Raw genomic sequence first — 25,607 nt, forward strand, 5'->3', positions numbered from 1 at the left:
AAGTTAACGTTGTCAATGTCGTGTTTTGTCGCATAGTACTCTCTCTCTCTCTCCATTCGCCTGTATATCTTTTTAAATGTAGGGGTTGTTGTCTTAATCGATCCGGCAAAATTATGTCTTGAACGTCCTCACTATTAAGTTCAATATTCATTTGACTGTCGGACAATGTGTCACTTTCACTAAGCTCGTCCGCGGAAACAATTTCTACGCGTCTAGCGTCCATCTTGCGATTTTTCGTAATTAATTGCAAATAAAATTTTCCAATGGCAAAAAAAAAAATTTTTAAATATGATATCAAATTTATAATAATTTGCACTTGTATCAAATCCGGAGATTGTAAGTCCTGTCACGGTCGCCAATCGTAGTGTTTCCTTTACTAGGGGTTCTGCCGTGAAAATATAAAATAGAAAATCTGATTGGGTTTTGAATTTTGATGGTTTCAGTTACGGGTAAGGCGGACTTCATATTATTGATTGAGATAGTGCTGTAATTTAACCGTGCATGGCAGACCGGGTCGGCAACACTACAAAAAGTGACTGTACGGAAATAGCATCAGAAACTAGTGGAAATATATTCTTGTTAGAAACGCGAGACTAATTACAATATAGTCTTCATGGCTGTCATCCCAATTCCCTTGTAGGACGACCCGTCTTTCACTTTTCTCCATCTGTTGAAAACTTCAAGTTGTCACTGTCACGATCAATTCACAAATTTGGCGATAACGACTTCGAATCACTATTGAAACATTCTCGCTTTGTAATATAATTTTAATTTCCACCCAAAAGCACATTCAACACAGCGCAGTAAAATACATGTCTTTCGTATCAAGACAAGAGAGAGAGAGAGAGTGAGAGTAATCAATTAGCTGTTAAAAACAAAACCTACGCAAAAGTAAAAAAAAAGAACAAAATTATTTATAAAAATCGGTCGCTGGCGCAGCGCTCTTCTGCGTGCGCGATCGTGAATTATATCTTTGTATTGGCGGAGGCGTGGTACTCAAAGTACCCATCTTCAAAAAAATTTCGCACTCTACTAGCTGGTAATTTCCTGCTTTGCCTATTTTCGGGAAGTGCCGGAATGCCCTTCTCTGCCTTAAGCTTCCGAGCATTCTTCACCATTCTTTCGGACACACCAAACTGAGCTGCTGTTTGTCTGACTGTCCAACTTACAGGTGTCAAGGTTAAAATTTGCATCTGTTCTTTATGAACTGCATTCTGCATCTTGGCTTCCAGTTCAGTCAGCAAATGTGCATAGTCGGCACAGTTTCCACATTCCTTAATTACACTAGCATCTTCAATTTTTCGGTTTACTTCCATTGCATTTACAATTCTGTTTTTAATCACATTTTGAGCCGTTTGAATTTTCTTCTTCACATATTGGGGCTTATCTCTGTAGCTTACTGTTATCTTCAGGGGTGAAATACCGATAGACAATAAGCTACTATTTAATTCTTCTTTTGGTGTAAAGTCCTCATCAGAATGTGATGATGAGGCTGATAAAGGTTCGCCCAAGTGTTTATTTAAGGTAGTCCTGCAAGCCGGACAAATTTTCTGACCTGGCTTTATGTTATTAACAAGCTGCTTCTTCAACATATCAGAAGCCTTATTAGCTGTTTCAGTATCAAGAGTGCGAATTCCTGCCTTAACATTATGATTCACCTTCCCAAAGGGATTGAAGCATTTTTTTTTTTTTTTTAAAAAAAGATGACCTCTCTTATTGTGTCAATAACAGGGCTTCATGGTGTAGGCAAACTTGAGAGGTATTGTCCAGCTTTGCTTCAGAACGTGGGACCAACAACTCTTTTTCCTCATCACTAAAATCCATAAACCATTTTAAAGCAGCTTTTTTGGCAAAGAAAGTGACACAACACTTTGTTCCACTATGTCCTTGCCCAATTGAGCAGGAAGGTATGCTGTTCTTTTCTGCATCCATCTCTAATCAGTAACTAAATAATGTATTTGGCCTCTAAGTGCAAATTATAATCTGCTTAAATTTCAGACAAATTGCTTCTGAATCTAATAAGAGATATATGCCATAAAAGACACAATCAAATCAATTTTTTTGTAAATTAGATTACAAACTTTGATGGTCTTAAGAATCACTTAACAAGCCACACTCAGTCAAGAGAACCTACTCACTATGCTGCAAACACACCACTGAAATACTGATTGTTCAAACAAGGCTCACAATAATGAAACAATCTGATTGTTAAAGTAATTGTTGCCATTAAATTTTCTATAAACAGTGAACCTTGTGAATTTTCTCTGTGAAACTAGTGGTTACGTATTTACCAAGGTAGTAGGCTACATTTAAGTGTGATTAAATACAAAATTAAAACTCTCAGATGTTTAACCAACCAATTTTACATGTTTCCCTAATAACTTTAAGACAAAAATTCACAGGTTAAAACACCTAGGTATTAAAATCTCTGCAATATTGATTGGATAATTTACATCACTAGATGCATGATTCAATCAAACCGAATGTTTTTTGGAAAATTTTTTACACAATTGAATCCAAAAATTAGGTCTTCATTTTCCACTTGTAAATATTTACAATTTTGAGAAGTACAAAAAATATGAAGCTATTATTCATTGAATTCTTTGATTTTTTTTTAAACAAATGAGAAGGGTTTTATGCGGATGAACACTTACGATAAAAGCAGAAGGGCTACTTCTCATAGTTTTCAAGTTTTTCTGACAGTATCAGTGACTATTTGCCAGATCTTATTTCAATTATGCAATGATCCAATAAACATTTATTAGGCATAATAAAAGGTTTCAGGTATAATTTGAGTGCCAGAAAAAAATGTTCAAACTTCCAGTGCGCTTCTTTGATGATGCTACTTTTTAGGGCCTTATATGCTTGCATTGCAAAACCAAATTCACTTTTCTAGATAGTTTAGAATATGCTCTTTCTAACGACCACAGTTTAGAAGAGTTTGGAGAAAACACTTTTTTGAAATATTTGACTAAAAATACCCATTTTTAGCGCTTTTTGAAAAATCGTCAGCTTCACCCTATATTTGTGAAATAATGGAAAGCAATAGGAGAATGAAATTTTATGTTGTAAGACCTTGTGTTGGTGAGTTATGGTGTGCAAAGTTTCATGTACATCCCACGATTACTTTTGGAGATATAAAAAAGTAAAGTTCGCATTTTGTTTTAAACAGCTATTTTTTCGCCCAACTTTGGTTCAAATTATCTACATGAAAATTGCTCATAAATCCTTTTCTTAATATTTTACTTTAAAGAGCTCTAAAAGTTGTATAAGATGGGCAAGTTTTGTTTATTTCATGCAAATACTTACAGAGAAATCTCATCTCAAAGTTGCTGAAAATTCAAGGATGCACTATTGGAAGCTGTGCTATGGTTTCAAACAAGTGACTATATCTCTGCAAGTATTGAATTTCTGAAACTGAAGCTTTATCAGTGTTCATTGAGAACATTTGTGAATGTTCATACAAAATTTCATCAAAATCCATGATGGTCATGTGGGAACATTTCTCGATATTAGACCACTTGGCATGGAGTGGCCCATAGTCGAGTTTCAAACGGATAAGGGACTGGTACAAACAGAGGAGGGTGGTTCGGTCGACACCCCAGGAAGTACCATTGAGGACATGTAGGACATTTGAGGCAGTGCATACAGTGGGCTGCCAGGTAAGATACATGAGAGGACCAAAAGAGTTCCCTCTCAAGCATGGGTGCCAGGAATTTTGTAGTTTAAAACAACGGAAGGGCAACAGGCCCAAAACGTAAAGATGGCGGGAGAAACCACTTGCATCAGCAGAAATTCATAACGACAATTTTGTCAGTGGAAAAATTAAAGCCATTGTTGAAGCTCCAGGAGCAAAGATGATCAAGACATTGCTGAAGATACTGCCCCATGAGGCAGGTCTGTGGAGAACTGCAATAGATTGCTAAATCATCAACAAAAAGGGAGCTGAAGATGCCTGGCAGGAGACAGGCCATGATAGCATTAACGGCGATAGCAAAGAGGACAGCACTCAGGACGAAACCCTTAGGCACACCGTTTTGTTGGAGAAAGGTGTCCGACAAGGCAGAACCCAAATGCACATTGAAAACTCAATCTTTTAAAAATTCTTGAAGGAAACAAAGCAGGTTGTCACAGAAGCCCCATGTGTAAAGAGTACTGTAGCAGCACCACAATTTAGGATAGGGAAAGTTAGTTTTGTGTGATATTCTGAGCATGGGTTACAGCCAGGTGTGGGCCGGATTGCAGTAAGTTACGCTGACCAGCGGTTGCGGTGGAATGGAGGCCACAGGGCCATCAAACCGCAGAAAAGAGTAAATGGGTTCACATGGCGCAACCTATAGGCAGAAGGGCAACCGGGGTGTATAGCTGTCGTTTTCTAACGAGATTCATTCAAGTGTGGAAGCTCTTCTGGACGGCGGGGCGTGTCACTCTGCTGGGCTACATGCAGCAACAGATGGGGCGACAGCGTCCCAGTCCACAGCGGGTCATTGGTTCGACCTTCTGAGGCCGATGCAGGGTCTGCAGCCAGCCAGGGTGAGCCATTCTTCGGCTCACAACCACGGGCAGTTGTCTCAGCTCCCGACACACGCCAGAGACTTCTGTGGCGAGGGCCTCACTTTCGGTTGCCGTATCGCCCTCCATGAACCATGGACCTTGCCGTTGGTGGGGAGGCTTGCGTGCCTCAGCGATACAGATGGCCGTACCATAGGTGCAACCACAATGGAGGGGTATCTGTTGAGAGGCCAGACAAACATGTGGTTCCTGAAGAGGGGCAGCAGCCTTTTCAGTAGTTGCAGGGGCAACAGTCTGGATGATTGACTGATCTGGCCTTGTAACATTAACCAAAACGGCGTTGCTGTGCTGGTACTGCGAACGGCTGAAAGCTGGGGGAAACTACAGCTGTAATTTTTCCCAAGGACATGCAGCTTTACTGTACGATTAAATGATGATGGCGTCCTCTTGGGTAAAATATTCCGGAGGTAAATTAGTCCCCCATTCGGATCTACGGGCGGGGACTACTAAAGAGGACGTCGTTATCAGGAGAAAGAAAACTGGCGTTCTGCGGATCGGAGCGTGGAATGTCAGATCCGTTAATCGGGCAGGTAGGTTAGAAAATTTAAAAAGGGAAATGGATAGGTTAAAGTTAGATATAGTGGGAATTAGTGAAGTTCGGTGGCAGGAGGAACAAGACTTTTGGTCAGGTGAATACAGGGTTACAAATACAAAATCAAATAGGGGTAATGCAGGAGCAGGTTTAATAATGAATAAAAAAATAGGAGTGCAGGTTAGCTACTACAAACAGCATAGCGAACGCATTATTGTGGCCAAGATAGACGTAAGCCCATGCCTACTACAGCAGTACAAGTTTATATGCCAACTAGCTGTGCAGATGATGAAGAAATAGATGAAATGTATGACGAGATAAAAGAAATTATTCAGGTAGTGAAGGGAGACGAATATTTAATAGCCATGGGTGACTGGAATTCGTCAGTAGGAAAAGGGAGAGAAGGAAACGTAGTAGGTGAATATGGATTGGGGGGAAGAAATGAAAGAGGAAGCCGCCTGGTAGAATTTTGCACAGAGCACAACTTAATCATAGCTAACACTTGGTTCAAGAATCATAAAAGAAGGTTGTATACCTGGAAGAATCCTGAAGATACTAAAAGGTATCAGATAGATTATATAAAGGTAAGACAGAGATTTAGGAACCAGGTTTTAAATTGTAAGACATTTCCAGGGGCAGATGTGGACTCTGACCACAATCTATTGGTTATGAACTGCAGATTGAAACTGAAGAAACTGCAAAAAGGTGGGAATTTAAGGAGATGGGACCTGGATAAACTGAAAGAACCAGAGGTTGTAGAGAGTTTCAGGGAGAGCATAACGGAGCAATTGACAGGAATGGGGGAAAGAAATACGGTAGAAGAAGAATGGGTAGCTCTGAGGGATGAAGTAGTGAAGGCAGCAGACGATCAAGTAGGTAAAAAGACGAGGGCTAATAGAAATCCTTGGGTAACAGAAGAAATAATGAATTTAATTGATGAAAGGAGAAAATATAAAAATGCAGTAAATGAAGCAGGCAAAAATGAATACAAACGTCTCAAAAATGAGCTTGACAGAAAGTGCAAAATGGCTAAGCAGGGATGGCTAGAGGACAAATGTAAGGACGTAGAGGCTTGTCTCACTAGGGGTAAGATAGATACTACCTACAGGAAAATTATAGAGACCTTTGGAGAGAAGAGAACCACTTGTATGAATATCAAGAGCTCAGATGGCAACGCAGTTCTAAGCAAAGAAGAGAAGGTAGAAAGGTGGAAGGAGTATATAGAGGGTTTATACAAGGGCGATGTACTTGAGGACAATATTATGGAAATGGAAGAGGATGTAGATGAAGACGAAATGGGAGATAAGATACTGCGTGAAGAGTTTGACAGAGCACTGAAAGACCTGAGTCCAAACAAGGCCCCGGGAGTAGACAACATTCCATTAGAACTACTGATGGCCTTGGGAAAGCCAGTCATGACAAAACTCTACCATTTGGTGAGCAAGATGTATGAGACAGGCGAAATACCCTCAGACTTCAGGAAGAATATAATAATTCCAATCCCAAAGAAAGCAGGTGTTGACAGATGTGAAAATTACCGAACTATCAGTTTAATAAGTCATGGCTGCAAAATACTAACGCGAATTCTTTACAGACGAATGGAAAAACTGATAGAAGCGGACCTCGGGGAAGATCAGTTTGGATTCCGTAGAAATGTTGCAACACGTGAGGCAATACTAACCTTACAACTTATCTTAGAAGAAAGTTTAAGAAAAGGCAAACCTACATTCCTAGCATAGAGAAAGCTTTTGACAATGTTAACTGGAATACTCTGTTTCAAATTCTGAAGGTGGCAGGGGTAAAATACAGGGAGCGAAAGGCTATTTACAATTTGTACAGAAACCAGATGGCAGTTATAAGAGTCGAGGGACATGAAAGGGAAGCAGTGGTTGGGAAAGGAGTGAGACAGGGTTGTAGCCTCTCCCCGATGTTATTCAATCTGTATATTGAGCAAGCAGTAAAGGAAACAAAAGAAAAATTTGGAGTTGGTATTAAAATTCATGGAGAAGAAGTAAAAACTTTGAGGTTCGCCGATGACATTGTAATTCTGTCAGAGACAGCAAAGGACTTGGACGAGCAGTTGAACGGAATGGACAGTGTCTTGAAAGGAGGATATAAGATGAACATCAACAAAAGCAAAACGAGGATAATGGAATGTAGTCAAATTAAATCGGGTGATGCTGAGGGAATTAGATTAGGAAATGAAACACTTAAAGTAGTAAAGGAGTTTTGCTATTTATGGCGTAAAATAACTGATGATGTTCGAACTAGAGAGGATATAAAATGTAGACTGGCAATGGCAAGGAAATCGTTTCTGAAGAAGAGAAATTTGCTATCGTCGAGTATAGATTTAAGTGTCAGGAAGTCGTTTCTGAAAGTATTTGTATGGAGTGTAGCCATGTATGGAAGTGAGACATGGACGATAAATAGTTTGAACAGGAAGAGAATAGAAGCTTTTGAGGTGTGGTGCTACAGAAGAATGCTGAAGATAAGGTGGGTAGATCACGTAACTAATGAGGAGGTATTGAATAGGATTGGGGAGAAGTTTGTGGCACAACTTGACTAGAAGAAGGGATCGGTTGGTAGGACATGTTTTGAGGCATCAAGGGATCACAAACTTAGCATTGGAGGGCAGCGAGGACGGTAAAAATCGTAGAGGGAGACCAAGAGATGAATACACTAAGCAGATTCAGAAGGATGTAGGTTGCAGTAGGTACTGGGAGATGATGAAGCTTGCACAGGATAGAGTAGCATGGAGAGCTGCATCAAACCAGTCTCAGGACTGAAGACCACAACAACAACAACATCGCAGGTGGTCATTGCCACTGCGTTCCTAGCTACGCTAGCGAGGAAGAAGCAGCAGCAGGGCTGGCCTACTGCTCCCTGTGGAGCAGTGCAGTGACAACAAGGACTGTGGTCACTGAGTCGGCTGCTGGCATAGCCATCCTGACGTAATCGAAACTCTACGGCTGGCGAACAAGGTCGGCCCGACGCAGCGTTGCGTTGCACAGGTCGCTGGTGGTGCTACCTTGGCATTGCGGGGCCTGTGACACAAACTGATGTGAACTGAGCTTTGTAGAGGAAACGAATAAATCATTAGGAAAGTTATCACCAAGTCTTAATATGGCACCTCCTGTCAGGCATCCACTACATTTGGTGTCAATATGCCATGTTTGGCATCTGATATCACAATAGTACAGAGGATACCAGTCCTCCAGCAGGTTTCGTAGGCCTTTTCCAAATCGAAAAACATGGCCACAATCGGGGATTTCTGCAGAAAAGCATTCATGACATGGGTGGACAAAGTAACGAGAGGGTCAACTGCAGAACGCCGCGCTCAAAATCCACACTGTTCATTCGTCAATAAATTATGAGACTCAAGCCACCACGCCAGCCAGTCATGAACCATACATTCCATCACTTTGCAAACACAGCTTGTAAGAGATATGGAGCAGTAGGTAGAAGGAAGGTTTTTGTCCTTACTGAGCTTAGGTATGGATATGATGGTGGCTTCATGCCAGCATCCGGGTAATGTGCCCTCAGGCCCCACCAAGGGACTGGGGCATGACATGGTAAAGGGGAAGTGCAAGGAATGGAACATGGTGCAGCAGTAAGGATAATGTAGGTGAGATATTATACTTGGTCATCACAACTGGGGAAATCTTGTTCGTCTAAGGTCGCCAGGGAGGGGTAAAGCTGCCAGTCAACCTCGAGTAGGTGTCACAAAGAACGGACCACTCAAGATATTGGGCTAGATGGGCAGTGCAAAACGATAGGTCCAAATGGGAATAGGTGTGTGAGGAGTTGGAAAGGAAAGTGGGTGCTCTGTGTTAAGGCAAAAAAGGTTAATTTGGTTAAGGTCAGCCAAGAGGTCACCTCTCTGTCAGGCCCTGGGAGAACCCCTAAAGGGAATGAAACACATTGCACCGAGTAGCAAAAATGGGGGAGGTAGCTGTCCAATAAGCTGAAGAAAGTCTGCCCTGGTAACATCAAATGACGGAGAGACATAAATGGTACAGAGGGAAAAAGTTAGACGGGGAAGGAAAAGGCGAACTGCAACAGCTTGAAGACGGGTAGTCAGAGAGATGGGCTGACTATGAATGTCATCCCATATGAGCAGCATGATGCCCCCATGAGATGGAATGCCGACCTCAGGGGGAAGGTAAAAACGAATTCGTAAGTAATGTGAAAGCTCAAAGCGGTTGTAAGGGCACAATTTCATTTCCTGAAGGCGGAGTACAAGGGGAGGCTGCAGCGCTAAATGCAGTCATAAACCCTCTTTGCGGGACCAAAGGCTGTGAACATTCCATTGGAGGACAAGTCGCTACTACAGAGCTCAGAAGCAGGACAATCCTGCTCCATGGGGTCCACAGATGCATCAGCTTGATTGTGCGGTCGGTCTGTGGAGGTCAACGCTGAAAAACAGTTGGTGGTGAGCACCGGCAATACAGAGGCTGGCCATTCTAAGGTACCACATGGTGACACTGTCGAAGAGAATCTTTGAGTTGGCAAAGGAGAAGACTACCTTTGGTGGACTCCTTTGAGCCTTTCCAGTTAGAGGAAGACTCGGGTGTTGTTTGCCTGGAGGGATGGAGCAAGTTTACACAGTACTCCTACCCTTTCCAGCCTACCGGTTGTGTAACTGGTGGCTTCACCCTTTGAGGCGAGATTTTGACAGGTTGTTGCACAGCTGGGCAGGGGGATGGTGATACTACCTTGACACTAGGCGATTTCACAACCTCAGAGCTGAAAGTAAGGTCGGATGTCAGCATGGCCATGTCCTCCATGGAGCGAGGGATATCAAGAACGGAACTATAGGTGCCAGATGGGAGAACACAGGGTTTGTGACTAGCCAGTAACTTGGGAACGACTGGGTAGGGCACTTTTTCTTTTACCTGGATCTCTTGAAAAGCCCGCTCATCAAGATACATGGAACAATGCCGAGAGGAGGCGGTATAGCCCCCATTGCAGTTGGTACAACAGGGAGGAGGAGGCGGACAATCGCCCTCATGTGCATCCCTACCTTGACAAGACATTCTAGTGTGGTTGAAATGATTACAATAGTAGCACTGCATCAGGTTCGGAATGCACGGCTGGACTGTGATAATTTAAAAGCCTACTTTGACCTTGGTCGGCGGCATCACTCTATCAAAGGTAAGGAAAAGAGTGCGGGTGGGCACTAAGGAGGAATCTACCTTCTTCATTACACGATGGACGGCAATGACACCCTGATCAGAGAGGTAAGACTGGATTTCAGTCTCAGTTAGACCATCAAGCAGCCTGGTATAAATTATACCACAGGAAGAATTCAAAGTTTTATGGGCCTCGACATGCTCGCAATTGTTCTGCTTGAGAATCAGAAGTAATCTCCAAAAGTAAAGTGCCATTCCATAAACGAGAGCAGGATTTTACAAGGCCAGCAATTGCATCAACAGATTTCTGAATAATAAACAGATTTACCATGGGGAAGGACTGACCATACACAGAACGTGAGACCTCAAGGAACCGTGGTGCATCGGGAAGGGTCTTTCAATCATTAGTCTCATTACAAAAATGTTTTGTAGACATTGATTGTGAAGATGATTGACTCATTGTGAGGAAATCCCCCATGATTGTCACCATCTCCGATGGCGTGCTCCTTCCAACTGGGGCCCTGCTTCACAAGAGGGAGCATCCACGTTAGGTGATTGTTCACACCTCAGGTCACACCTCCCGAACACCTGACAGATGATCAGGAAGGAAGAAGAAAAACAGGAGCTTCAAACACTGAAGCGGTAGAACAAGAGAAGGGAAAAAAGATAGGAAAAGGGCGCGAAAAATGAAGATTAAACTGTTCTTACGTCAGGGACAGACAATGCAGAACTTTCCCAATAACATCTCAGACATGTTCCCAACGGAGGGGAAAAATCCACCGAAGAGGGGCGAGCCCCCTGGGCGGGTTGCTCGAATGTGTGGGACCCACCACAAATATGACCAATAGGGGATACTGAGCGTAAGCAAAGAAGGGCAGCACGAACAGTCACAGGTTCGTTTGATCCATGGGAAAGTGTTACAGTGGTGCTGAAGAAACTGAACTGGCGGCAGACTCTGGATAATAGACATAACCTATCCTGGTTGGTTGATTTGGAGGAGGGGACTAAACAGTTAGGTCATCGGTCCCATAGGATTAGGGAAGGATGGTGAAGGAAGTCGCACATGCCTGTTCAAAGGAAACACCCCAGCATTTGCCTGAAGCAATTTAGGGAAATCTAAATCAGGATGGCCGGACAGGGGTTTGAAATGTTGTCCTGAATGCGAGTCCAGTGCACTAACCACTGCACCACCTTGCTCGGTAAACTATCCTGACAAAGGAACCTCCCCGTCGCACCCCCTTCAGATTTAGTTATAAGTTGGCACAGTGGATAGGTCTTGAAAAACTGAACACAGATTAATCGAGAAAACAGGAAGAAGTTGTGTGGAACAATGAAAAAAATAAGCAAAATATACAAACTGAGTAGTCCATGTTCAACATAGGCAACATCAAGGACAGTGTGAGCTCAGGACTGCCATGGTCCCGTGGTTAGTGTGAGCAGCTGTGGAACGGGAGGTCCTTGGTTCAAGTCTTCCCTCGAGTGAAAAGTTTACTTTTTTATTTTTTGCAAAGTTATGATCTGTCCGTTCGTTTATTGACGTCTCTGTTCACTGTAATAAGTTTAGTGTCTGTGTTTTGCGACCACACCACAAATTTATAGTTCGGTAAATATTCATTGACCTTGTTATTGAAGTCACGAGCTTTATTTGCTGGATTCATATTGCGCACGGAATACATCTCACGTATTTAATGCACTCTCGTCCAAAGTAGTGAACAGTCAACTGCCAGCCAGGGAGTCTCGTTAGCAGGAGTACTCTCTCTTCCGTGCGCTGTAGTCGACTGACTTCGTGTGTTTCGATGTTTGTTTAGATCTAGCGTCCCCATACTACAGCGCAGTTACCTTGCATCGGGCGGGCGGACGGGCAGATAATAATTGTCTGAAAATAAAACATTAAACTTTTCGCTCGAGGGAAGACTTGAACCCAGGACCTCTCTTTCCGTAGCTACTGACGCTAACCACGGGACCACAGAACTCCTGAGGTTAGACTCCCCTAGATGTTGCCTATCTTGCACATGGACTACTCAGTTTGTATATTTTGCTTATTTTTTCATAGTTCCACACAACTTCTTGCTGTTTTCTCGATTGATCTGTGTTCAGTTTTTCAAGGCTTATCCACTGTCCCAACTTATAACTAAATCTGAGGGGGGTGCGATGGGGAGCTTCCCTTGTGAGAAAGCCTACTTATTAAGTTATGACCCAGTTTAAAATGATGACTCTAGGAATATACCACAAACCCCTTCATATCGCTCACATAGGGATCCTAAGGATAAGATCAGAATGATTACTGCATGCACGGAGGCATTGAAGCAATCCTCCTTACCGCATTCCATTTATGAATGGACCAGAAAACAACCCAAATAACAGGTAAAGTAGGACATAACCTCTCCAACGCACGTCACAGTGGTTTGCAGAGCATAGGTGCAGATGTAAATGAAAATGCACAAGTGTGTTCTATGGTAGCAGAGTAGTTGTTGCACTGACAGGGTAACATTCGCGAGTGTAAATAAGTGATCTCAATGAAACCTGGCGAGTGTGTACATCTACATGATTACTCTGCTGTTCACAATAAAGTGCCTGGTAGAGGGTTCAATGAACCACCTTCAAGCTGTCTCTCTACCGTTCTACTCTTGAACGGTGCGCGGGAAGAACGAGCACTTAAATTTTTCTGTGTGAACCCTAATTTCTCGTATTTTATAATGATGATCATACTTTCCTATGTAGGTGGATGCCAACAGAATGTTTTTCAATTGGAGGAGAAAACTGGCGATTGAAATTTTACGAGAAGATCCCATCTCAATGAAAAATTCCTTTGTTCTAATGATTGCCACTCCAATTCATGTATCATGTCTGTGACACTATCTCCGCTACATCGCAATAACACAAAAGCAGCTGCCTTTCTTTGAACTTTTTCGATGTCATCAGTCAGTCTCATCTGACGCAGATCCCACACCGCACAGCAAAACTCCAGAATTTGGAGGACAAGCATGGTGTAAGCAGTCTCTTTAGTAGACCTGTTGCACCTCTGAGTTTTCTGCCAATGAATCGCAGTCTTTGGTTGGCTCTACCCACAACATTATCTATGTGATCATTCCAATTTAGGTTATTTGTAATTGTAATCCCTAAGTGTTTAGTTGAATTTACAGCCTTCAGATTTTTGTGACTTATCGCATAATTGAAATTTAGCGAATTTCTTTTAGTACTCATGTGGATAACTTCACACTTTTCTTTATTCAGGGTCAACTTCCTCTTTTCGCACCATACAGATATCTAAATCATTTTGCAATTCATTTTTGTCATCTGATGACTTTACAAGACAGTAGATGACAGCATCATCTGCAAACAATCGAAGACGGCTACTAAGATTGTCTCCTATGCCGTTAATATAGATCATGAAAAACAGAGGGCCTATAACACTCCCTTGGGGAATGCCGGATATTATTTCTGTTTTACTTAATGATTTTCCGTCTATTACTACGAGCTGTGACCTTTCTGACAGGAAATCATAAATCCAGTTGCACAACTGCGGCGATATTCCATAGGCACGCACTTTGGTTAGAAGACTTGTGTGAGGAATGGTGCCAAAAGCCTTCTGGAAATCTTAAAATATGGAATCAATTTGACATCCCCTGTTGATAGCACTAATTACTTCATGAGTATCAAGAGCTAGTTCTGTTTTGCAAGAATGATATTTTCTAAATCCATGATGACTACATGTCAATAAATTGTTTTCTTCAAGGTACTTCATAATGTTGGAATACAGAATATGTTCCAAAACCCTACTGCAAATTGACGTTAGTGATATGGGCCTGTAATTCAATGGATTACTCCTACTTCCCTTTTTGGGTATTGGTGTCACCTGAGCTATTTTCCAGTCTTTAGGTAAGGATCATTCTGAGTTCGAGTGGTTGTATATAACTGCTAAATATGGAGCTACTGTGTCAGCATCTCTGAAAGGAACCTGACTGGTATACAATCCGGACCAGAATCCTTGCTTTTGTTAAGTGATTTAAGCTGCTTTGCAAACACCGAGGATATCTATTTCCATGCTTCTCATTTTGGCAGTTGTTCTTGATTGGAATTCAAGAATGTTCATCTTCTTTGGTGAAGGAGTTTCAGAAAATTGTGTTTAATAATTCTGCTTTAGTGGCACTGTCATCAGTGACTTCACAATTTTTATCACGCAGTGAAGGTATTGATTGTCTTGCCACTAATTTACTTTATGTATGACCAGAATCTCTTTGGGTTTTCTGCCAGATTTTGAGACAGACTATCATTGTGGATATTATTGAAAGCATCTTGCATTGAGGTACGCACTATATTTCGAACTTCTGCAAAACTTTGCCAATCTTGGGGATTTTGCGTTCTTTTAAATTTGGTATGCTTTTTTCACTGCTTCTGCAACAGCAAACTGACCCATTTTGTGTACCGTGGGGGATCAGTACCATCACTTATTAATTTATGCGGTGTATATATTTCTCTCCATTGCTGTCGACACTGTTTCTTTGAAATCTTGCCATACCTTTTCTACACTTACATGATCAGATCAGAAAGAGTGCAGACTGTCTCTTAAAAAGGCGTTAAGAGCACTTTTATCAGCATTTTTAAAAAGATATACTTTGTGTTCCTTTTTGATGGTTGTAAGAGTTATAGTATTCATCCTAGCAGCTACTGCCTTGTGGTCACTAATCCCCGTATTCATCACGATACTCACTATTTGTCCAGGATTATTTGTTGCTAACAGGTCAAGTATGCTTTCGCAACCGTTTACACTTCTAGTGGGCTCATGAACTAATTGCTCAAAATAATTTTCTGAGAAAGCATTCAGCACAAATTTGGATGACATTTTACGCCTGGGGCCAGCTTTAAACGTATAATTTTTCCAGTATATCGAGGGTAGATTAAAGTCACCACCGACTATAACTGTATGAGTGAGGTACCTATTTGAAATGAGACTCAAGTTTTCTTTGAACTATTCAGCAACTATATCTTCCTAGTCGGGGGTTGGTAGAATGATCGAATTAATAGTTTAGTCCATTTATCAAGTATGACCTCTACCCATACTATTTCGCAGGAACTATCTATTTCAATTCCACTACAAGGCAAACTACTTCTGACAGCAATAAATACTCCACCACCAATTGTATTTAATCTATCCTTTCTGAACACTATTAGAGCATTTGAAAAAAATTTATGCTGAACTTATTTCCGGTTTTAGCACAGTTTTCTGTGCCTGTAACTATTTGAGCTTCAGCGCTTTCTATTATGACTTGGAGCTCTGGTTCTTTCCCAACACAGCTACGACAATTTACAACTACAATACAGACTGTTTCTACTACTAACTTACCATGTTTTACCTACCCCCTTTTAGACAGATGCCCTTTCTGTCATTCCCTGAGGCCTAAGAAACCACCCAGTCCTGTGTGCAGTGAACTCCTGACCTATTAAGCAGAACCCGGAAACCCACCACGCGATGGTGCAAGTCAAGGAATCTGCAGCCTACATGGTCACAGAACCGCTTGAGACTCTGATTCAGACCCTCCATTTGGCTCTGCATCACTTGGTTCTATTGACAATGCTGCAGATGGTGAGCTCTTCCTAAATCTCACAAGCAAGACTGGCAGTCTTTACCATCTCTGCTAGCCACCCAAAACCAGGAAGAATCTCCTCTGATCCAAAGTAACATACATCAGTGGTACCTAAATGAGCCACCACCAGCAGTTGGCAGCACCCTGTACTCTTAATGGCATCCAGAAGCAGCCTTTCCACATCCAGAATGACTACCCCTGGTATGCACACTGGCTTTCTATCCCCCTTTACCAGCCATGTTCCTAAGGGGCCTCATTACGCGTCTAATGTTGGAGCTCCCAACTACCAGCAAACGCACCCACTGTGAATGCCCAGATCTTGTGGGCCAAGAAGCTTCCTCTGGAACAGGGTGGATGACCATCAAACGAACTGAGGAGGCCCTATGATCGGCCCCTCATAAAGTTTTTCGCTGCCTGCCAGACTTTGGAATGATCGACCACGGGTGAGGGGTCAACCTCAGTGCAGGCAGTACCCGGCGTGGTCACAGCAGTGGACCAAATGGGGGACATGTGGGACGTACTCGACGTCTCTTGCATCCCCGCATACGACCCCCCCCCCCCCCCCCACAGTGATGCCCCTTGGCAGCAGCCTCAAGCTGTGTAATGGAAGGCAACGCAGCCTGGAGCTGTGAGCGAAGGGTCGTCAACTCAATATTGTGATACATGAAAATTTGTTTCATATAAAAGTTAGTATGTATTGAATGAACAAACGTGAAAACTGTATCATCATCTGTTGTAAGAATTTGAAATTTATGCATACCCCACCACCATTAAGTCGCTTCAAAAATTGAAAACCTTTGTTATACAACATAAATTAAAGAAGCTTGCAAGCCACATTCATCCATGTGTTAGTTGACTAGGGGGAATGGAAAAAAAAAGCAAAGTCATCTGTCCCATCACGTTAGGGAAGGATGGGGAAGGAAGTTGGTCATGCCCTTGCAAAGGAACCATCCCAGCATTTGCTTGAAACGATTTAGGGAAATTATGAAAAACCTAAATCAGGATGGCTGGACACAGGTTTCAACCACCGTCCTCCTGTATGTAAGTCCAGTGTGCTAACCACTGCGCCACCTCATTTGGTCACCCATGTGTAATAAATGTTTTTCTGAAATACCTTTTTTGGAAAAAGAGCTGTATACAAAGTGCTGTTGGAGTATTTTCAACATACCTAATTATAATATCTAAACATTCATTATTATTCCACTTACTTATTTTACTTACATTTGCTTTATGTTTAAATCGTTATTTTACATTTTACATTCATGGATATTTTTCTTATGTTTACCATTTCATATATGTGTATTTTGTTAATTGAAAATAATAAGTAATTCATTATTATGATACAAAATCATTGCAGTGAAGACAATCACTAAGAAGTGCTTAAAACATAACCTTTTTTTTATACCATACATATAAAATGAATGAATTGTCATTGCATAATATACATGATGGAGAAATTCCAAATTGTCATGGATGATCCCCTAATTATCCCGATTTGTATCAGACATTTATCAGTACATTGGTAACCCTTGACAAAGGTAATTAATTATGTACTGGTGACTGTGGCTATATTATATTGTTTCTCAAGTGAGGACTGATAGTACTATTATCCAACACACATAAATCTGAAAATCTTTCCACATACTTCTTCCAATATTCAAAGCTGTATATGTCATATCGCTGTATCTGTACTGCCAAGCCCTTTGGGGTCAACAGATTTAGAGGTTTCTTGTTCCCGGATTCAATGCTCTAAATGGTGTTTTCACTCTGATCACCTGCCTTATTATAGTTTTAAAAGAAACTAATGAGTTTGGACTGAATTTTAAAAATCGCTTTATGAAGCCCCAAATGTCTTGTGCAAGTATCAAAATCTAGTAAACAAACGTCCGACTAGGTCAAAAGATATTTGAAAGATGCTTTTTTCCGATTGAGAGAGAAAAAGTTGTATTTCCTTTAAATTCTTGGGGTAGTCAGAGTGAGAGAACTGTTTCAAGCATCATAACTGAGTATAAGAAACCCTCTCATCTCGTGAAGCCAAAGGGGGCAATGGCACAGGTACAGCAATGGGGCATATGCAGCTTTCAATGTTGGGAGAACTTTGTGAGAAAATTTCAAATCTAATTCAGTTGAATGATTATGATGTAATCTCTACTCGAGAAACAATAAAATCAAGCTGCAGTCATTAGTACATAAGAAATTTTCTTCGCCAGGACTCACCAGTGTTCTGAAATATCCACGACACAAATCTAGATATTTAGTTTATCATGTGCAACAATTTGAAATCCTGCTGAGTTTTGTTTCATATTGTGTTCTCTGTCATATAAATTGTGAAGAAATAGCATTCATTTTATGTGTGAGGTGCAAAAAAAGGTATGTTTAAGCTTTTCCTTACAGATTATCAGTACAGGACAGACCCATTAATCTGAAGTAATTGGGACCGGACCTTGTTTGGATTACCAATTTGTTCGGATTAGCCAGAATTACGGTGACTAGTTTCTAAAATGCAGTATACCAAGCAGGTAAGTAGGTACACCATGGTAACAAATGGGAACAAGTGTGGGAACAATGGCTCACTCTCAGTCCTTGCCCTTGTTGAGTCCTTTGTAGTGTCTGAGATTAGTGCACTGCCAGTTGGCTTGCAAAGTGCTTGGTTACATTAGTTATTGATTGCTGGCATGTGTTACAGTTGTATTAACAGTTGTATTGTATTTGTTCAGGTGTAGAGCTGTATGTATTTTCGTCATGAGTAAACGGAAACATTCAACATTAACTCTCAAAGGAAAACAGAATGCTTTGAAGCAGACAGACAATGGTGAGAATGTATCTAAACTGACAACGAAACTGGGTGTTCATAAAGCAACCATTTGTGATTGGAAGAAGAACCAAGTTAAAGTTGAACAGTCACGTACAATGTATTTGGTAAAAACACTCAAAATTCAGCTGAGTTTGAAATAGTCCCAGTACGATGAAGTGGATGAAGCTCTTTTCCTTTTGTTTATGCAAGAAAGAGAAAGGGGAACTCCTCTGAGTGGAATGCTGGTTCAGGAGAAGGCTGTTTAACGGAACAAGTTAATGAATTTTGATGGGTCTTTTAGTGCAAGTACGGGTTGGTTGGACATATTCAAAAACATCATGGAATCTGTCAGTTAACAATTACTGGAGAGAAGCTTTCTTCTGACTATGATGCAGTGAAAGGATACTTGGGTGAGTGAAAAATAATAAGAGACGGAAAGTATTCTCCACAACAAATTTATAGTGCTGTCAAGACTGGCCTTAATTTTAGGGCATTGCCAGAAAAAAGCCTGGCATCAAAAGCCTAAGACCATGCTCCTGGTTTTCAAATGTGCAAGGATCGTGTGACTTTATTAGCTTGCAGCAATGCTGCTGGTAATCACAAGCTGCCTTTAGTGCTGACTGGTAAATCTGCTAGGCCCAGAGCTCTTAAAAATTGCAACATGAAGTCCCTGTCCATATATTACCACATCCAGAAAAAGCATGGGTGGATGGTATGTTGTTCAAAGAATGTTTTCATGATCAGTGCACCATATCACCCCAGTACTGAGGAATTATGTGATGGAGAAATTGTGGCGATGTTTTTGCTGCCGAATGTTACACCACTTCTACAGCCGATGGACCAGGGCGTACTGCAAATATGAAAACTGATTTACAGAAAACAATTTTTAAGAATGCTGATCCAAGATGACAGCATTCCTTCAGTGGACAAAATAAAAAAGGCCAATGTGAAGAATGTTGTTCATTGGGCCGCTGAGGCATGGCGTAGTATTTCAGAAAATACTCTGAGAAAATTGTGGAGAAAACTGTGGACATCTCCTGAATTTCAGGACAACCTAGTTGAAAATGTAGAGGAAAATCTACTACAAATGATACAGACAATCCCTGGATGTGAAGAAGCTAGTGAAGGAGATGTAGGTGAGTGGATGGCAGTGAATGGGGCATGTGTGGAGAACCTTACTGATGCTGATTTAGTTGCTGCTGTGACTCAAGACCAGGAAGAAGTGGACTGCTGTGATGGAAGTGACAATGTGCCTGAAAGTGACAAAGGAGAGCTGGTGCCACACAGTGATGCAGCAGAAGCTCTTGACCTTGCACTGTGTTATTTGGAGCAACAGCCCACTGCTACACCTGCTGATTTGATGTTTATGAGACTATGGAGAAACTATGTGTCATATAACAGACTGTCTTCATTATGCCAAAAAGCAATGACTGAGTTTTTGTCATCTAAAAAGTAGGGATAAAATGTCCACTGTATTTTAGTAAGTTTGACAGCTTTTCTTTCAATGTTATGCATTGCTTAAACCTATTGTTTCCTTGCCAATTTTTCTAATACATGTTTACTGCACTGTGTAAAAAAAAATAATGTGTATGTACAGGAGTTTACCACACAGCTTTCCGTACTTAGATTAACATTTATCATGTTCAGATTAACCGGACATTTGGATTACTGGGGTTTGGATTAGTGGGACTCTGCTGTACTTAATGATTATTATGATACAAAATCAGTTACTAATTACTTTCAATTAACACAATACACGTGTGTGAAAAAAAGGACAGACATGAATGGCAAAACATAAGCTAACAATTTAAAACATAAAACAAATGTAAGTGACATAAATAATGAGGATAATAATGAATGTTTGGGTATTTTAATTAGGTATGTTGAAACTACTCCAACAGCATACTGCATACAGCTTATTTCCCAAGAATAGTATTTCAGAGAATAGTTTCATTACTCATGGATATATGTGGCTTGAAAGCTTCTTTAATTAATGCTGTGACAAAACTTTTTATTTTTCATGATTAATTATTGGTGAGGCATTTTGCAAAATTTCAAATTATTACTCAAGTCAGTTATACAGTTCTCAAGTTCATTAGTTACATATGAACTTTTACATGAAAAACATTTGCATAGCTCACCATTTCAAAGATATGCCCACTGAACCTAATACACCCTATAAAAATGAAACTAGGCAGAAACAAAAAAAATAAGTATTGCATTATTTTGCCCTCTCTGCACACCCATCAAGATTCATCAAGATCATTATTTCCACTTGGGAATGTTCCATTGTGAATCACAATGGTGTGTATTATGTTCAAACAGAATACACTAATGGGATGCACCACTATATTAGTGAGCTAACCAACACAGGAAAGTTCAGCATCAAGTTGATTAATATGGACAAACAGCATGCTGACTGATGAAGGTACTGGCAAAAATTAAGCATCAATGGTGCTGCCACGCTGTAGGAATTTCTGAGTTCAAGAATTAAAATCTCAAGCACTTATGGGCGTGGTGGGAACAACTATGTGTTTTACTTTACTGATATCTTGTGCAACAGTAATCTGTTGGTTTTCATCTCTGATCTCTCTTGCAATTATCATGAATTAGTTCTGATGATCTGCATTCCTGACAATTGGCTGTAATGATTGAATTCATTACTAAGTCAACTTTATAATCTCTTAAAGGTCTGATTGGACTCATCAACTGATACATTTGATCAACAACAGAAGAAATTTAAGACAATGTTATTAAAATATGGAATGCAACATGGGCAAATAAGGCAGGATAACAGACAGTGAAAAGAAACCAGCAAATCTGTAAAAATAAAGAACCATTCCTGAGCATAAATATATAACTGATAATTTTTTATTCTACCAAACAGCATTTTAACAACTCTGTGTCAATATCTCACACCAGTGCTGTTTGGAACAAAAGGATACATAAAAGGGGCCCATACAATCATTCCTATCAGTTCCTTAAGCTACAGTGCATGTGCTGTACTTGTGGTCAGCAAGTGTATAATCAAAAAACCCATTCTTTGCAGACCTTTCTGTAACATTCATCATCATCATCATCATCATCATCATCATCACAGTTGGAGAATGCAGAAGTATAATTATGTATCTGAACAATGGAAACTCCACATAGGAATATCAACAATGTAGGAAAAAATAGATTGCTGCTTACTGTAAAGAAGGCACATTGAGTCACAGATAGGCCCTTGCATAACACTTTCGACCAGCCTTCATCAGCTACAAAAGAGAAACCACACCATTCATACACACAAGCAAGCACATCTTATTCACACACGACTGCCAACTCCAGCAGATCGAGCTCCCAGAGATGGCAGTCATGTGTCAATGAGATGTGCTTGCTTGTGTGTATGTATTTGTATGGTTTCTCTTCTGCTGATGAAGGCTGGGGCTGAAAGCTATATCTTAAGTATCTTTTAATTGTGCCAGTCTGCAACTTAAAATATCTTCTTTATGGTAAGTATTAGTCTATCATCCTGTGGCCAAAAATATGTTCAAATGTGTGTGAAGTCCTATGGGACCAAATTGCTGAGGTCATCGGTCCCTAGTCTTACACTCTACTTAAACTAAATTATGCTAAGAATAACACATACATCCATGCCCGAGGAAGGACTTGAACCTCCGGCAGGAGGGACCGCGCAGTCTGTGGCATGGCGCCTCAAACCGCTCGGCTACTCCGCGCGGCTCCTGTGGTCAGCAGAAGGTTCTGAATACATGAGATTGTAATCTTACTGCTGTTCTCCGAGCTGTAGTCACACTGGCTGGTGGTTCTGTATAAGTAAGAGTGCCGTACTCTTAGTACTTTCTCAACAATAGGTCAAAAGGCCTGCTAAACAGTATCCAATCACCATATGGTCCACATGAGGTGGACCTGCCAGTGTAAGAGGAGGCAGGGATTATTATGCTGTTAGTAGAGAAGCAGTAACAGCAGCATGGGTTGGTCAGGAGAGTTCAATGACTTTGAACATGGACTAGCCTTTGGATATCACCTGAGTAACAGATCTAGCAAGTACATTTTAACTCACTTAAAGCAGTCCCAGTCGACTGCCGGTGATGTGATTCTGAAGTGGAACGTGAAGGAATAACCACATCTGAACCAAGACGAGAAGACCTCATGTACCAACGAACAGGGATTGCCAAGCATTGTGGAGGGCGATTGTAGAAATCACTTGAAATTAGTGGTAGGAATCACTTGTGAATTCCAATCCAGCTAGGAAAATAACTGTGCATAGGAAATTAAAAACAATGTGGTAAAATGGTTAAACAGCTCCTCATAAGCAACAAATTTGTATAGTCAATGCTAAGTGATGCTTGAGATGGTGTAGAGATGCCCATGGACAGTGGATGACAGGAAACATGTGATCTGGGATGATGAGTAACCCCGTATTCTGTGGCAGACCCTGCGCTAATGCCTGAAGAATGTTAGCTGCCGTCGTGTTTAGTGCCATCATCGAAATACATATTTTACAGCACTCTGTGTACTGTATATAGCAGAATGACAGTTCAGAGACGATGGCTGTTTGAATTAGCATGACACTGTCATAAAGCAGATTTTATGATGCAATGGTTTTGGACAAAACATTCCAAAAACAGAGTGGATCGCCCAGCATCCTGACCTGAACCCAATGGAACACCAAGATGAATTAGAATATTGGCTTTCCTTTTGACCTCAGCGTCCAAAATCACTGCCTTCTCTGATTATGGATATGACGAAGAATGGACTGCCATTCCTCCACAGACATTCAGGCATCTCACTGAGTGTGTCCCCAGGAGAGTTCAAGCTGTCATAAAGGTAAATAGTGGGCACACCCTATATTAATGTCGAACAATGGGTGTCCAGATACTTTGGATCAGATAGTGTACAATTTGGCAAATACACTATCATGGAACCTTCAATAGCACTGCATATAACTAAAGTGTCCAAGGCCAACTGTGCTTCTAGGTATAAGGCATCCAGGTGGCTGTAGTGTATTGTTTATGTGTGCTTATGGTAGTGCGAGTGAGGGGGTAGTAGCAGAGAGGGGTGCCTTCTGATTAATTTTAAAACCTCAGTTTGACATGCATCCACCAATACCTCTTTCTAGTGGGCACTACTGTATATTTTCCCAGGAATTATATCTACAACGTGCTATAACAAAACTTCGGCAGATTTAATATTTTGACCTCGACACAACAGTTTCTGGAATTACCTGAGATAATTTTACAATGAGATAATTTTAAAGTGAAATTAGTTGAATACTATAAATTGCTACTAAAGGTGATACCATTAACAACCACTTCCACTGTGTAGTTCCTTGAAGCAGCAGCATTTGATGCCTGACAAGTGTAATTTCCTGTATGTTTCATCATAAGGCTGTTGAAACTGAGGGTGCTCGAATACTCATCAAAACTATTCTCAGACACTCCTTGTTCATAATTTATTGCTACTCCATCTTTTAGCCATTGTATAGCAATCGGGAAGTCCCCTTTGCTGACAACACACATTAGATTCATCCGCATGCCTTCTTGGAGGTCTGGTTTTACTATTATTGGATCAATTTCTGGTGCCTCTGGAAGAAATATGAAAATAAGAATTAATTGTGTTGCTAATATCTGCAGAAATTCTACCACAGTTGCCACTTCAATTACGTTTATTATGTAGATAAGAATAGATATTATCTGTCTATTGCAAGTGAACATTTACTACCTGTATTGTTTTCAGCCAAATACTGTTCATCTAAATGTACTAGACTTCATCTGTTGCTTTTTATATCTTCTATTCTTTTTGTGTGTTTACTGGTCCTTGTGCAATGTTTGAGCACAAGATGGGACACAAAAATTTTAAATTAATTACATGTCACAGTTTAAATTTCACTTGCTTGCTTGCGTGTAGTGCTTGACCTCACTCAAAAACAGTGGAAGACATAAAAACTACTGTTGCTTTCTAATATGTTTAGGGGAAACATATTTTTTTGCAATAATAATACATGTTTCTTTGAACCAATAATAATATTTTTAGCTACAAAAGATAGGTAATGTGTATCCTAATCTACACAATAAATGTGATAGGATTAATAGTGTTTTTTTCTCATTTGAAACAACATTAACTACTACATTCAATACATATTAACAATCTTACTAATGATGCTTAGAGAAGAATATGCTTGACTGCACAGTTAGGAATACTGAAGGTGTTCTTTTTGGATGAATTCCCAAATACAATGTTTGTTGTATTTAACTAGAAATATTCACAATGATGTCAGTGTGATGTAGTGTTCACAGTATCACCTGTTGTCTAAATCTACAAACCTGTATGTCTTTATTTGCCCATGTAATCCATTAATCAAATAAGGAAACACATTGTGATGTGGATCATGTTGTTCAAGGAATATAGTACTGGTACCTGCATTAATTTACTAAAAATATATTTATTCACGTATCATTATACTGGTCATTTACACATATGGGGGTTGCCCATAAAGTAATGCTCACTAGTTTTTTCTTCAACAATTATTTATTTATCGCAATGAAAATTATATGAAAGAATGATGTTTTAACTAGACACCCTATTTTTCCATATAATCTCCTTCCAAGTCTTATGGAACTCCTCCAGTGAGATCCAAGGGCAGTATGCCTTGTTGGCAAAAGTCCTTGTTCTGGTCACAAAGCCACTTCTTCAACACATGGGGATGATGTTATCATAACCATTTTTTTTTTTTTTTTACTTTCATTTGCTCAGTATGGTTTCATTACCTGTCACAACCTGCAATAAATAAACCTCCCCCAGTGTTTCAAAGTTTTGCATCATCTCAGAACAAACGTTTTTTCTGTGAGATTTGCATTCCACTGCAACGTAGCTTGGAAACCAGCATGTAGGCACTCCCAAGTTCTCAAGAGCCTGGATAGCTTCATCTACAGTTCCTTTGCAGCAGCAATTGTCTCCCTGCTCACTGCAGTCATGAGGTGCCGCTGAAC

General features: G+C 40.6%; 1 protein-coding gene across 1 annotated transcript in view; it reads right to left on the bottom strand.

The window, feature by feature from the left end:
• Nucleotides 1-25,607, bottom strand: part of LOC124585254 (Down syndrome cell adhesion molecule-like protein Dscam2) — a 156,198-nt gene that overhangs the window by 21,937 nt on the left and 108,654 nt on the right. Inside the window, exon 6 of the mRNA XM_047131382.1 lies at nt 23,918-24,202. Coding sequence (XP_046987338.1) covers nt 23,918-24,202 — 285 coding nt within the window. The remainder of the gene's footprint in view (nt 1-23,917; nt 24,203-25,607) is intronic.

This window comes from Schistocerca americana, unplaced genomic scaffold (genome assembly GCF_021461395.2).
Source record: "Schistocerca americana isolate TAMUIC-IGC-003095 unplaced genomic scaffold, iqSchAmer2.1 HiC_scaffold_49, whole genome shotgun sequence".
NCBI classification, from domain to species: Eukaryota; Metazoa; Arthropoda; class Insecta; order Orthoptera; family Acrididae; genus Schistocerca; species Schistocerca americana.